A 15,415-nucleotide genomic window follows, 5' to 3' on the forward strand; every position below is an offset into this window, starting at 1 on the left:
TGACAATTTGGGCCATATTTTATCTCAAAGTGATATATAAGACCACCATCCAATAATCGTTAGGCGAACGGTATTGCAATCAGATGAACATCAACTGGGCCTTGAGCTGATTATAATTTTTTTTTTATATCTAATATCCTTGGACAAAAAGGAGCAAAACTGTATCCAGCACAACGCTTATTAGCATGTGTGTGTGTCAAAAAAAAGAAGAGATAATCAGAAATCTTATCAACGAAAGTAAAAAGCTTTCAGAGTCATTCATGCAATTATTGCTTGATTAATTAGGGCAATTAATTAGGACAAATTTTACAAGCAATCAAGTGGGGGACGCTTTTACCAGCAAATGCGGGAGCGGGAAAGGAAACGGGAGATGCTTTCATCTCTCTCTTTATTAAAGAGGAAAAAAGAAGAAAACTCCAGCATAGCAACAGTTAAAAAAATGTTAAACATCATTACATCATGTATGCAAGTTATATTAAAAATTAGAAATGACAAATTGACAATAAATATGTCCCATATTTAGTTCAATAAGCTTCTTTACGAAGGGTCTAGTCAAAAGTGTCTGTTTCTGTACATAGGGCGTTTCTGTCTTGCAAAAGATTCAAATCAACACCAAAAATGTTGCTTCTCTTGCTCAACCTTGCATAATTTCTGCCACATCCTTCCACTTACCTATACGGTTACAGGATTGACAAGAGTTACAGTAGCACACTAACACTCATAAATTACAAGTTTTAGTATACAGAAAATAATTCTTCTGATAGCAAACATCTCAGACTCAGCCTACAAACTTTACGGCTGGAACTGATCACCAATACCATGCATATACAACCTTTTCCATTTTTAATGAATAAATAATTTTTAAAAAATGGAACCCTTGAAATTTGACAAACCTGGATTCATCATACATTCTCAAATCAAACTAAAGAATTAGCCTGCCCATATCTTCCTATACCTACAATCTATAATCAAACAAATGCAGCAGAAAAAGGGAGGGGGACACTCGGGGCAGGCTTAAAATGCCAATAAATGTAGCTATGCTCATCACGTGGCAACCAGAATAATTGGGGCACCGTCGTAATAGCAAAGTTTCATTGTCAAAACAGCAACGAGGCCAAGGCACACTTAAAATTGTAGGAAAAGACAATGACGAGGGGGGAACATTTAGATTGAATTTTCAAGCTCCACACTAAAAGAGATCAACTTTTTTCTTTAGCATGTCTTGCTTCCACTTTGGTAACTTATAGAATGCTTCTTTCAACATTCCAAATATAGTCTGGAATTCCTCGTCGGAGAGATATGCCTGAAATTAAAAAACGAGCAATCAGAAAAAGGAAGAGGAACCGTAGGAGATGAAGTGGAATAATTCTCATAATCACTAACCTCTCTTTGTTTAAAATCAATTCCAGTGACTGGGTTATCAGATTTAGCTTTCAACCGTTCATAGTCAAATGTAATTTGACTTCCACTACCATTCTCCCCCTGATCTGCTTCTGGTTTTGATTCTGATTCCTCATTATTCTGTGATAAAGGCAGTACAATCTGTGTCTCCTCAATTTCGGCAGTTTCTTTGGAATCCGCAATCTCAGGTAAGTAGTCACTCTTTTCTACAATACACCAAGTTGCAGAATAAAGAGATAAGTAACTTGAAAAAAAGATGTGGAGAGAGGGAATGGTATTAAACACACAAGTTTGGTGTGGCTTCATTTAATAACTAAATGTGAATTTTTCTATGCTAATAATTGGTTCCTTTTTAATGGGCACGCTTGGCCTTAAGTGGAATCAAAAACAGAATTATTCTATCCAATGGGTTAAGCACTTTAAATTCATATTAACCAAAACATAGTTCCTGGCAAAAGAAAGATGTTTTGCTCTCGACACTCTGGGTTGGTCATTGCTACAAAGCCTTCAATTATTCTATTGTTTGTTCCTCTTGTTTTTATCTATGAATTTACTTCCTAGGTGCAATAATTTATCCATACGCATAAGATATACCACCACAATTATTTGGGACTCGTGATATCTAAATAAAGATGAAACAAAATCCAACCAGAATGCATTGGTTCTGTGGGAGGAATTTTACTGGACTGGGCCGGAGAGGATTCAGGCGAACCCTTCTTTTCAGCAGTAAGAACCGAAGATAGGGCAGCTACTGCGGCTGCTCTTTGTGACCCCCGACTCACTCCTGCTGATTTTGGAGAAGCATCACGTTTAGGCCCTGGAGAAGAACTAAATGCAGAGTTCAAAGCAGCCAAAGCTGAAGCTCTTTGAGTTGGTCCTCCTTGATTTGTCCCATTCGATTTATCCTAATTTTACAAATTTACAATACAATGAAAAATTAAAAATCTTGTTTTCTCATTACCTCTGACAAGATCAATAGAAACAAACCCACATAGACATAAAATAATCAAATAATATAAACAAGAAAACGCATATACCACAGTGTCATACACTTGTTTCCATTATGGTCTAAATATTTAATCAATGAATAATGATAACTAATATGACACTAGCATAAGTTCGAGCACGTTGCTCTCTTAAATTAATTGCACTTAAGTTCCCATATTTTTGGCATTTTTACTTCGTACTTATTGTTAAAAAGTTTTATTAATACATCTACTTAATCAGCAATCACAGCAGAAGAGAAAGCATAGAACAAAAGGATAAATGGTGACTTGCTGCTTCTAAAATTCGATAAACTAACTGTGCGGAATATATGTTGAGCATTAATAAAAGTTGCGTTGAGTGTTTACCTCTGCTGTGTGACCAGACCCAAAAAGTAGCATAACCTTCTTTTGAAATGAATTTCCATGAGCCTTTATTTGCATCCAGGGAAATAGAAAGACAAAAGAACAACAAATATAGATAAGTAAAACCGTAAAACCGTAAAACCATGAAAAGATAATCAGCTCAAAAATATTATGCCAGGCAGCACGAGATATATATGCATCTAGCCTAATAGAGGAAAATTTTTCAAAGGCAATTCAGAAACTATTAAGCATAGTTCCTGCATCCAAAGAATATATCTGAACTGGCTTGGCATAAAACAGCATGATTAATTTTAATAGAAATGTAGAGATGGAGCATCTAAATGGAGGGGTTCCAATACCATTTAAACATTGATTATAGCTGCTATAGCAAGCACCGATAATATTAAGATCCCTTTTTACTTCCCGTAAATTTTAGTTTAGTTTACTATATGTAAGACACAAGAGCAGGCTAAATTGGCAGGGGGTCCACATAATTATTTTTTGAATTGCAGTTAAATGTTCAATGTTTAATTTACTGTATATTTAGATAAGTTATGGATTATATACGTTAGTACTTTCATGATGCTTGATGGTAAAACAAATCAGATTAATTAATTAATTTTTCGTGAAGGTGGTACAATTTATTAATTCATTTATCTTTCATGCAGTTTATATATATCTACTATAGTATTCCATATTACTTGCCAATATAATATTTCATACATTCTATATTTTAATTTCGGGGAGTTCTTATAGATTTTCGTTGAAAAAATAAATATGCCTGTTATGATTTTTGTTTCAACGGACAGTCGTTCTCATTGCAAGATATTTTCTCAAGAAAAAATAAAAGAAAAACAATAGAGGGATGCACCTGCCAACAAACTGAAATCTTAAATCACAACAATACAAGAACCTGCCCATAAATTAGTATGTAATATTTAAATATTTTATTTTTAGGTTGTAAAGAAAATGTTTCCGTTCATTGTGTGTTCACCCATTTTGTTTCAGTCTATCTTACTTTTTGACAACATGAACATCGCAAATTCTAAAAAGTTCATTTTAAAAAAAATATAAGATAAGCATGTTGGGCCGCGAGCAAGCCTAAACTCCACAATAGTATGATATTGTCCGCTTTGCGCCGAGCCCTCACAGATTTCATTTTCGACACATCCTAAAAGGCCTCACATCAATACTAACGGATTTAACTAACTGCCTATTTACTAGCAAACTGCCCCTCCCACATGTGGGACAACTCCCAACAAAGCACATGCCGACAAGTTTGACGTATAATTAAGTATCAAGTGTATGATATAATATAGCCATAGATATCTAACGTTCAAGCTGAAGCCTGATGCTGTTCGGACTCCCTCCCTCTGTGCTTGTGATATAGCTACACCTAATCCCAAAAATTAGCTGCTAGTTTTGGTACTTATCTTTTTTCTTACCCTTCTTTCTGTTTTACCTTACTGGTGAAGTGGACAAATAGGCATATGTTCACTGTTATATGCAGAACAAATTTGGTCTTGAAATAGGTTCATTACAGGTTTATACAAATCACCTCGTAGACAGATGTGGCCCATGTGGCACAACTCGAGCTTCGTCATTAGTTTAATGCAAATAACACTTTGAGCTTGACTCACCAAAGTGAACTCTAGTCTATTTGAGTAAGCATAATTGACTTACGCTGGTACGGCCGATGTCTTAGGGACAGCATGATCCTAATATCGTCAAGTCGGTTTTTTATTATGAAATTCAACTAAGTTAATATTGTTGCCACCATTATCAGGTTCAACATCACCATCACTACTGGACTTACAGATTTAGCTATGCAAAAGCAATCAATCTTATAAACGGAAAACGAAAAATCATATGATGCAAGACATACGGTAGCTTTAGATGAATCCCATGAAAAGAATGTTGTGAAGAAGCATGGTTCATTTCCTTCCGTGACTTTGTACAGAGGTACATGTGGGGACAACCCATCGAGAGACACAGCCATATCAATATATTTCTGCAATAAGTTTCAATAATTTATGCAGTACAGACTAAAAACCATAATCCCCGGAAGGCTTAGATTAATATAGCATAACTTAGCAGTAGTACCTGACCGTTCTCAAGCGAGTTCTGCTTTTCAGTTGAATCTGCAGATTGACCAACCCATACAAACACCTCAGCATGTGTATCAAGTATCAAAACATCCTCAGTCAACAGGTCATCTTGAGAAAAATTGTAAACTTCTTCAACCTGTCAAAAATAGCATATTCAAATTGTAAAATCTGCCGAGAATAGAACTTAAATATAAGGGATTGTAACTGTGCTACAAATTCTAACCTCAAATTTTCCTGGGGGTCGACATGGCAGCAGGAAAGGCAGTAAAAAAGGTGGTTAGTAGAAGAAAACAAATTTAATCAAAAAATAATAATTTTACCAAACATAATTTGAAAAGTTAATGCAAACAATGTCAATCTGTTAAACATCTACTAACCAAAAACACACACCTTTATCAATTGAGAACGTGAACAAGTGGGGATCTCTGACAACATCTGAACACAATTTTTTGCTTGTGTAACTTTGTTTTCCTCCGAGAGCAAACCAGAACGATGAGTTTTCAGTTCCTTCTTTGGCATGTTTCACCATAGCACCCGGCTGAATGTACAAAACAATATATTATATTGAATTGTATATCTTATTCCAAAGCTTAATATTTTGCTTCTCTTTAGTTACAAATAATCAAGTTAATTAGCAGTTTTACATGCAAAATTGGAAAACTAAAGAGATAGCAAGTACACAAATTAATCAAAAACTTCAAGAAGATTTCATATATCTTATCTAAGCCGCCATGTCATTTTACAGAATTAACATCAAATGGCCCTTCAGACTGGTTTTTGTAAATCCTGACTGCTTTAGGCTATGACTGGCATGTAGCTTTTCAGAGTTTTTTAGGAATATCTTTAGCTTTTGTTGGATAATTAACTACAAAAGTCTTGTTCAGTTTGAAAAAGCTTTAAAAGCAGTTGTAGCTCTTTTAGCTCCTAAATTAAAAGATACACTAGCTTTCAACAAGTATTTGTAGCTTTTCGTAATTGATTTTCCATTTCTATCCCTTCTGCATCGCTTGATAAAAGTTATACCTTTATGCACAACTTTCATTAAATTGTAAAAACAGAAATATACACACAGAATTAGTTATACATGTGCAATTATATATAGGTCTCTACATTGATCTATAAAATTATTATTATATTTCTAAATACTAAATTCATGTACTTGTATGTTGTTTTACACTTTTCAGCTCACACTTGCAGCTATTTTGCTGACTAACTTTTTCTTTTCAAACAGCTAAAAGCATGAGTACTTGCAAATGCAGTTAGCTGTGTGGAACATATCCCTAAGAGTTGACATCTATTTCTTTCGAAGTATCAAGTTTTTGTAACTCTGATGGTTACCACTTTGACTGGTTCCTCTGGACTATTATCTTTTTTATAATTTACAGTTGTTCTTTTTCGGTTCCCCGGTGTTCGTATAATTAAGTTCTAACTAACTAATAGAACATGTAAAGTACTCAAAAGTATACTCTGGAAATACTAAACTAAATTTTTATAGACATCAGAACACAACCACAAATCCTGACCAAATTAGAATTTTCTGCATGTGTATACCTTCAAAAAGTCGGCAACTTTGATAGCTAGCTGTTGTTGCTCAACTGTACTCTGACCTCCATTCCAAATGAATATAGAAGATCCAGATTGCACAATAAAACACTCATTTGTGTTCAATGAGGTGGCCACCTGAATGAAAGAGAAATATACCAATTTAAATTACTTGAGAGTCCTAAAACTGATAACATGCAAATATAGCTTCTATGCTAACATAGTTCACGAAAAACTGCCAACAAGTATATTCAAGCAACCAGCAAAACCATTTATTGAACATACTGCATCAACTTGCACAGCTTTATTGTGGTGCACAGCAGTTCCTGATATTTCAATCAGCGCAACACAGTCAGCAGTGTAGGTTTCATCATTCAGACCTTTGTCAGCAATATAATTTTTGTACCCAGAGCTTAATCCTCCCTGTGATAAAAAAAAATTGTATAAATGAAACCATATCTAGGTAATTTTAAGGAATTTTGAAAGTTGATATCCTTCAAGCTTTTTACCAAAAGAAAAATAGAATATAATTACAAAGAATTCTGATTTCAGAATACCAAAATCCCAGTAATGTACCTTAAGGACCACCATAGGTTGAAAGATTGCGATGAATTGTGGAGGTTCCTTCCCTTGATATATACGACCCTGCAAAATCATATATTACATGTATGTCTTCAAGTTGGCCTGACCATAGTTGTAAAATAATACAATACCTGCACGGGTCGTCCCTTCAATGAATTAGACATTGTGACAACTAATCGAGCTGCCATCTTTTGGTCTTCCTGAAATTGCACGAAAATAACGCCTTACTTCCAATTTTATATATATATAGGGAAATTTTCACATGAGAACCGGAGAACCACTATGTTCTGCATCTCTGTATATACCGTGCTCTTCAGAATATGTTGATTAAATTTTCACCAGAGTTAAATAGTTTTTAATTAAAATTTTGGTTTTATGAATAAAACTTCCGTAAGACAAAATAACCATTTTGAGGGACAAGAACTTTGTTCTCCATCTACAAAGTTCTTGGTAGAACCTTCCTCAGATATAAATACATATACAACCCAATATCTGTAGAGAATACAGTTAAGTAACAAGCAAATTACACAAGAAACTCTACTAGAACAGAAGTAAATATTTGTGTTGTTAAACTTCTGAAAGTCAGACGCCACAAAAACTGTGTAGGTGTTGCTCTATCCTCATTACGGAAGTGCTAGCTCTTGACAGATAAAATGATAAGAAAAATGCTAGTCATAAACAGTCCTTAAATCCAAACAGAGTCCTTAATTCCTCGTAAAATACGTTTACACACTCACTGGGAAATAGTGGTTTATCATTGTGCTTTAAATATAATACTATCCATGTCTCTTGGCTAACAACTATTAATATTTCTGCTGATAACAATACATGACACTTACCTCAACGCTATCCTTCCCAATCCAGTAGCATAAGTAATAATCTTCTTTCTTATCTTGTGGGTGATAAGTGTAAAGAACAATGTAGCAATCTCCACCATAAAATTTACCAACGTCTTCTTTTGGCACAGGAGTTTTAGCACTTCCGTTGATGCGCCATACCTGAAATTTTTTAATAATTCACAAATACAACATGATGTCACCTGATAATCTTCACATATAGTTAACAGGAATTTCCAAATTGATAGTTCATTGATCTCTCCATCCTCTAGAAATGTTTTATTGATTTTATTAGAAAGAAAAAAGTGCAACCATGACGAAATAAAATGCAAGTGCAAATGTGTAGATATGTATGTAATACGTCCATTTTATTTTAAGATATAATATGCAATTAGTTTAAGTGTGTGGAAGACTGGAAGTAATTTTTCACAATCCTATGGATTTGTGTGTGCAGGTGCAAACACACTAATATACTGCTTTAGTTTGTGTTCTCTGTACTCCAGATGAAATAAATATATATAAAAACTTTCTATGTAGTTCTATATGATATTCAATATCATGATATAAATTATTTTCTCAGTAAAACCTAAATACTTAACAAGAAACCTAAATACTTAACAAGATAACATTGATGGGTAGCCAATTTAGCTGTTAAATAGGCTGTCAGTGAACAAAGTTTCTGTGATTAAGCTCCTGCTCAGCACATATTTATAATTGCTTGATTCAGCTATCTTAAAAGTTCATGCCTGAACTGTTGGTTTAAATTTTAAAATGACGAAGCAATCTCAATTCCTTTATTTTCTGTATGAGAACAGAAAACTCATATAAGGCTCAAATTAAGTTACTAAAGTAGCGGTTAAGTTTGACCACATATCTTTATTTCTTTGCCATTAGACATCTCACCATATTTAGTTCTTCGGTATGGGGCCATTCTCACTTAATCTGAAGCTTGATTTGACTAGTTTAAAAGCCTTAGTAAGTTGTTTCTGTTGTTCACTAAACTAAATAAATAATAGGGGGATTACAACTGCATAAATAAACGCCCTAGAGGGATATGCACACTATAACATGTCTTAATAGCCAAACCTCAGTTTTTCCACCTCCTTCGAGCAAAGGTGGGATTTCCTCGTTAGCAGGAGAACTCTTGGACGTTCCCTTTAGGCCAACACCTTGTTGCTTAAGCAAAGCTACGAGTATGCAGAGCAGTTTCATGGTCAAGTTGCTTTTTAGAAGTTCAGTAAAAACTTGAGTTTTTTACGGTGGTATTTACCTGCTACTTTTCCTCTACCTTCCTCGGGAGCAGATGGTGCTGAACCTGAAGGCCACGAATCAAATTTAGACTTGAATGTATTTGTTTCATATCCTTGAATAAGACGGATTACATGTGTTGACTTCGGTCTATTCTGACTAGCAATGAATTCCTAAGATCATAATCACAATAAAAGGGAAAAGAATGAGATAAGGATGAGAATCATCTAGCATTATCAATGATCTACATGATGATCTGAATCATAAAACTACCTCAGCAGCTTGAATAGCAGCTTTTCTATCATCTACTTGTGTTACCCGACCAATCCACACAAAAACTTCAGCACCACAATCTAATAAATAGCATTTGTTATTTTCCAATAACGACTTGGACAGTTCACCATCTACATCATTGACTTGGCCAGCGACAATGCTGCAAAAGAAAAAAAAAAGGAGAGCAAGGTCAGCACATCAAGTCTATTAATGCTTCTAGAATCAGTCATCAATCATTTATACTCTAAATTTTATGTAACATAACTAACCACGTCCATTCTCGTCTATAAACCACAAAAAACTTTTTGTTTTGGAATTTGGATGAACTCTATACACACGCTCAAACTGATGCAGAATAATTTGTCAAAAGAATCTCAGGAATGGAAAATTCACATGATACCTTGCGAACTATTACTAGCAAAATGAAGGCCAGATATAAAGTACGCAAATTTTTTTGATCTAATCAATATAAGTTTCAATTTACTCCAAAATGGCACAGGAGCTTGGAAGAAAGAAGTTAATGACAAATACCAAGAAAAAAAATTACCTGTACAGTTTAGGAGCTGTCTTCTCAGGAATAACATCATCTTCACTAGCAACTTTTTTACCAATTGGAGCAAAGCCTCCAAATATGACCCAAAATTCACCAGAATCTGACTCTGCCTGTAGCTTTCCGTCATCTGATTACCGGAATAGTACCGGAATAACATCACACACATATAGAAATAACTATATAAGTAACTAAGGTTGATTCATCAACCATCATTAAATAGATCAAGAATACTGAAGAGCACAGAACGAAGAAATCAAGATGAATTAATCTCAGATCAGATGACCTGACTATGCTCATAAATGAAAGATAGGAACATTTTAAATCATCTGATTCCTCGTACCAACAATTGCGACATCAGACTTCCCCTCGTGATACTTCTCTTTTAAAAACTGAATTACTTCTAGTGCTTTGGCCCTTTCCTGAATACTGGAGTTCGCGCCATTAAATTGGAAAATTTTCTCTTTTGTGTCCAGAATGAAAACATCATCATGATTCAATGAAGATCGAGAAAAGGGGACCTGGATAAGAATGAACATCAAATAATATTCCTCGAAACAAACCCAATCACATTGACAAAATTTTGCCATGTTCTACTCATGTCATACCTGCTTCAATCTAACAACCCGTTTTCCTTTACAGACATACAGTCGTGTTTCAAACTCTTCCTCCTCAGCTTTCTTAAATCCTGATGCAACACCACCTTCTAGTGGTATAATACATGGTTTGAAGTACGATAAAAATTTATCGGACTCGTGACCTTGGAGTTCTCTGTACTGCACAGCACGCCCTCCAAGAATTGCGTCAAGCTCTACAGTCTTTATGGCTGCTGTTCCAGATTCATCCTGTCATAAGTTTTTATATCTGGTCAGAACATCCTTTAACCTACTGCAGTGAAGGAACAAATATTGTGAAAATATAAGCCTTTACCTGGCTTGTATCTTTTCCAAGCCAAAAGTGTATGTCATACAGATAAGCACCTCCCCTACCAGGGCTTGTCTGCAAGGATATTACAAATTTAATTATTAACTTGCTATTGAACATAAAAAAAGGATGCAAGAAAGATGCATAAAAAGCACAACTACCTGCAAAATAATATAAGAATCTCCAGAATAGAACCGGCCATAATCAGATTTCGGCAATGCTACTGGTAGAAAATTTTCAATTCTCCAAATCTCAGTTCCTCTGATAAGGGTTAAGTACAGAACAAAATAAAGAATGCAACTGAAAAGACAAGAAGTTCACTAAAAATAAGAAATGTAAAAAAAGTCTATGAACCCTTATAAATGAAGTAATTTACAAATAGTCGCGGCCAATAAAAATTACAATATTGTTAAAAACGGAGGCTGACTATAATTAAGGATACAGTTTTTGCCCCGCACCCTGAAATGCAGGCTCCAAAGCTTTCGTTGTGCTAGACATTGTATAATTTTCTTTATGATTACTGCTATTCCCAGAAAGCAATAAGAGAAGACCTTCAGAACTCCTAAGTTGTAAAATTTCCAAACAAGTATTGACTGCAGATATTAAACAGGGAAGCAAGTTGTTGTCATGCATATGCATAAATATATCAATAAATGTGATAATGCCTAATGAATCAAGAAGGAACTCAAACCACTGTACTCAACTCTAGCTGGCAACACATTCTTTTGTGATCTATTCAAGAATTTTAACCCCCGTAAGAACAAATAAGGTTAAGGTACAGTTGATTCACAAGTAATTCTAAAAATTAGACATTGATGCAGGACAAGCAAAAATGAAACAACAAACATCAAGCGGATGAAAGAAGGATTCAATTTTAAAAGGAAAGCTCTGCTAGAAAAAGCCTAGGGGGATTTGCGCATATACTTCCTAAGCACTATTAACATTTCTGATCCTAGGCTGCCTCGAGCTCTGATCAGACGACACGAGTAAAAATCATAAATTAGAATCTTCGATTAGAAGACATTTACGGCTTGACTGCCTGTTGTAGTTGTAATCTTAATGGTATTTGTGGCAACTTGAGGATTATGTTGACTAAATTAAGCAAAAAAATAGCATTTTCTAAATTGCGTTGGTATATATAAAAATAAGACACATTGACAAATTGCATTGACAAACTTTCTTTTCCATGATGTTATTTGTGTATGTGGGCAGAGTTCAAAAAGTAACTTTTGGGAGCATGGATTTTGAATGAGTGATAAGCTTACCATGCAATCAAACTTTAATGTAAGTATTGACATCACTGAGCCACATAACTATTACAAACGAGTACTGGATTCTTAGAAAAACTACAAGTTTGTTAGGTGTCATTTTATAGCAGAAACGCATCTTAACCACTGGATAAATATGTCCACCTTTACAAACTTATAAATATGGAACTCGTGTATCATTCTCTGTTGTTATTGATTCTATAGTTACTACACAATGCCAATGGCACTGGTGATAGCCTTGATGTCAAGAATAAAGCTTAAAATTCATTCACGCCTTGCATAAACCTATTTAGCAAAAGAAAACGTAAGCTCGACTTCCTTCTAATTTATCCTCTTAGCTCAAAATGAAGCTACTCTCTCTAGAATAATCACAAATTAAGTTGATCACTATCTCAACAACACTCGAAACAGCTATAGAACCAAATTAATCACACAAACATAACCTAACCGCTACGATCCACTAATCGCAAACCAATCCATAAAAAAATGCACAACAAATCATCCACGCATCACAAGCACTCATTCAATCACTTCACAAATCAACAAATTAACTAAACAAATCAGCACAAAACAATACACACACAGATTCAACTACTTTTCAACTAAATTACAGCATAATAATATTAAAAAAAACGAGAGATCTACGATCGATCTCATTGACTAACGCTGACTAAACAACAGAGAGAATAAAAAACTACCTTTAAAACGAGATCGCTGAGGTGTTGGTGCTGCTTCTCTCTCTAAAAGTAGAGGGAGTGATGAATGATATTGATAAGTCTAGAGAGAGAAAGGATGTGTGTGGGGGTGTTATGAAAAAGAAAAGGCGATGTGTGTGTTTGTGTGTGTATAAAGCTGGCTAAAAATATAGAAATGGAGGAGACACAGAGTGGTAAAAAGGAAAGTGAAGATAATTATTGCTGTAGGTGTTTTTCTTTTTTGTGTTTTTTTCTCTCTCTCTCCTAGCTTTTATGTTTTTGCTTTTTGGGAATTATTATCAATGGAAATTGTACTTTTTGACAGGTGATTTTAGTATATACACAAAAGGATCATGACCGTATACAGAGAGCAAATCGAGTACTCAGTAATTTCATTGTTGTGTATTGATTAAGATAAAAATAATTTAATGCTGTTTTATTAGTATTTTTTTTCTTTATTTAGTTATATTCTTGAATTAAATAAAATTTTAGTGGGGATGATAAAAATTAAAATAAAATAAAACTGGAAAATTTTGATTTTCAAAGATTGGGGTGGCACCGGCTTTGCTGGCTTCTTAGTGCAATAATCAACTTTTGGACTTGCTTCGTCTTCTCCTTTTCGTGCTCTCCAATCTCTTCTAATCTTCCTCTTCATCCGTTTATTTTAAGTAAAATAAATGTTTGTACCTATCGCTTTCTTCGTTGCAAGAGAGATTGCTTGTAATGATATTATAATGTTAATTTAATTCTTTCCTTCTAACATTTATATGACACGTTTAAGGGTACTCGCTGAGATAAGGTATAAAAATAGAACTCTTGTTTGACCTGCGGGGTTTTATTTGACTTTTAAGAAAATGGTTTATCTAGCATGTGTTTATGAGCATACATTAATTACTAATTTTTATGATTTTTAGTATTTTTATTGGTGAAATTGATGTAAATTTAGGGGTGCATCAACATTTATTAGTGAACGTTCAATCAAAATTTAACACATCATTTTTTATTATATTTCCATGGGCACACCATAAAAAATTCGTTAAAAAAATATAAGCTATTAAATTATAAATAATCAAGAGTTACGGGAGACTTGTCAATTTGGATAATTGGATCGTATCTGGATCGAATCAAACTCGGAACGGAAAAATATTCAAATTATGATATATTTTGAGATCATTAGGATCGGGTGTGATTCGATTCAAGTCTTATTCGGATTAAAAGCGGATACAACTCGTATTAAGATCTGACAAAATTCAGTTCGAATTAATTCTATTCAGATATTTTTGGATCATAATTTATTTATTTTTTGCAATTTTTGAGTCTTATAAAATATATTTTTTACTGCATTATTTTTAATATAATATAATGTACTTTTACAAAGAATTATGAATAAATAATTATATTATCATAAATATAAAATACTTTTAAGTATGAAGTTTGCTTATTTCGGGTCATATTCGTTTCTGATAATATATTATTCGATTTTAATCGGTTTCAATTTGTAATCAGATCTAGTATTTCAGATCATTTTTTATTAAATTTTCGGTTCGGATAATTTTCGGATCGGTTAATTTGCTTTTAGGATAATTATCGAAATATATAATTCGGATCTCGCTCCATAGTGTTGAGCAATATTAAAGCTGTATGCACAACTCAACAATACTGGTTTGGATAACTAACGTAAAACAAAGGACTTTGAAATAATCTATATTCCACGGACTCAGTACATATTGTTTATTTGGCATATACACAAAGGTTTTGGTAGCTACAGTAAATAAGACGTCAACAGTGATCCGTATGAAGTTCATTAACATGTTCAGGCATCGGAAAAATAAAGTTGGAGTCATTCGAAACAGTTGTCAGAATCAGTGTGAAGACCTCAAGGATTATTAGTGAGGTTGTTTATATTTGATAGAAGACTCGACAATGATTTGAGAAGATACAGTACGAAGGTCTGAGAGCGAAACTAGTCACCTGTGAATCAATCATTGCACTAGGTGACAGTGATTCATGAAAGGAAACTAAGTATTATCATTAGAACGATTGTTAAGTGAGGATTCGTATATGGGAATACAGGTTTTATGATTCAGACGAAGACTCAAGGGAGAAGATTGAAGACATGACAGTTTTGGGAATGCAGTGCTCTACAGAAACTAAGTCAAAGTGATCACTACCTTGTAGTAGGAGTCACCCGGATCAGTATATTGAGTATCAGAAGTAATATCCTGAAAATACAAATTAATACATAAGTACGGGAAATGATCTTGACTTGGTACAAGCCTCAAGGAATAAACAAGAGCAGAATTAAAATTTTAGGTGCATGAATATCATCCCTAGTCGTCAGTTAGCATGCATGGGAATTTCTCTAAGGTAAAATGACTCCCCTAGTTATACTAGAGAGTCTTGGTTGCAAGTTAGAAAGTAGCAGGAGAGAGAAATAGCCTTGCATGTGCTCCATGGCCCACATAATCATTCCTTAAGCTTGCACAAGGTCTTTGGTCGCAACTAACTTCTATAAAAGCATAAGGTCGCAAGTAAGCCTTGCTAGCTGCTAGGATCGCAACTTAGGTTGCACAAGGATGTATAGTCGCCCGATAGGGTGGTTTGCCAAAGAAACTAAGTAAAATTCACTCTCTAGCAAC

General features: G+C 34.2%; 1 protein-coding gene across 4 annotated transcripts; it reads right to left on the reverse strand.

Annotated features, from left to right (window-relative positions):
- Positions 1–704: 704 nt before the first annotated feature.
- On the reverse strand, positions 705–13,030 carry LOC141689927 (villin-3-like). 4 transcript variants are annotated; one of them, XM_074494457.1, is made up of 23 exons: positions 12,780–13,030; positions 11,256–11,406; positions 10,975–11,074; positions 10,820–10,888; positions 10,498–10,734; positions 10,233–10,410; positions 9,887–10,019; positions 9,340–9,499; positions 9,089–9,239; positions 8,905–9,005; positions 7,822–7,980; positions 7,114–7,182; positions 6,977–7,045; positions 6,686–6,823; positions 6,410–6,538; positions 5,249–5,396; positions 5,082–5,092; positions 4,854–4,994; positions 4,636–4,761; positions 2,754–2,816; positions 2,084–2,306; positions 1,384–1,607; positions 705–1,303 (listed from the first exon to the last, which is right to left on the reverse strand). In XM_074494457.1, exons 2-23 carry the CDS (start codon positions 11,309–11,311, stop codon positions 1,190–1,192), a joined length of 2,799 nt encoding a protein of 932 aa, XP_074350558.1. In that variant the 5' UTR covers positions 11,312–11,406; positions 12,780–13,030; the 3' UTR covers positions 705–1,189. The 4 variants fall into 4 exon arrangements, with proteins under 4 accessions (XP_074350558.1, XP_074350557.1, XP_074350556.1 ...); XM_074494456.1 differs by having other exon boundaries at positions 2,051–2,306; positions 11,256–11,333; positions 12,780–13,027; XM_074494455.1 differs by having other exon boundaries at positions 2,051–2,306; positions 11,256–11,375; positions 12,780–13,027.
- Between the last annotated feature and the right edge of the window lie 2,385 nt (positions 13,031–15,415).

The sequence above is a fragment of the Apium graveolens genome, chromosome 10 (assembly GCF_009905375.1).
Source record: "Apium graveolens cultivar Ventura chromosome 10, ASM990537v1, whole genome shotgun sequence".
Classification (NCBI taxonomy): domain Eukaryota; kingdom Viridiplantae; phylum Streptophyta; class Magnoliopsida; order Apiales; family Apiaceae; genus Apium; species Apium graveolens.

Coding starts and splice junctions, on each gene's coding strand:
- LOC141689927 (XM_074494456.1), bottom strand. CDS start 11,311: ATGTCTAGCACAACGAAAGCTTTGGAGCCTGCATTTCAGGGTGCGGGG. Junction 10,020..10,232: donor GTCTGATGTCGCAATTGTTG/GTACGAGGAATC, acceptor TCCGGTAATCAG/ATGACGGAAAGCTACAGGCA. Junction 1,608..2,050: donor CACAGAACCAATGCATTCTG/GTTGGATTTTGT, acceptor GGTGTATTGTAG/AAAAGAGTGACTACTTACCT.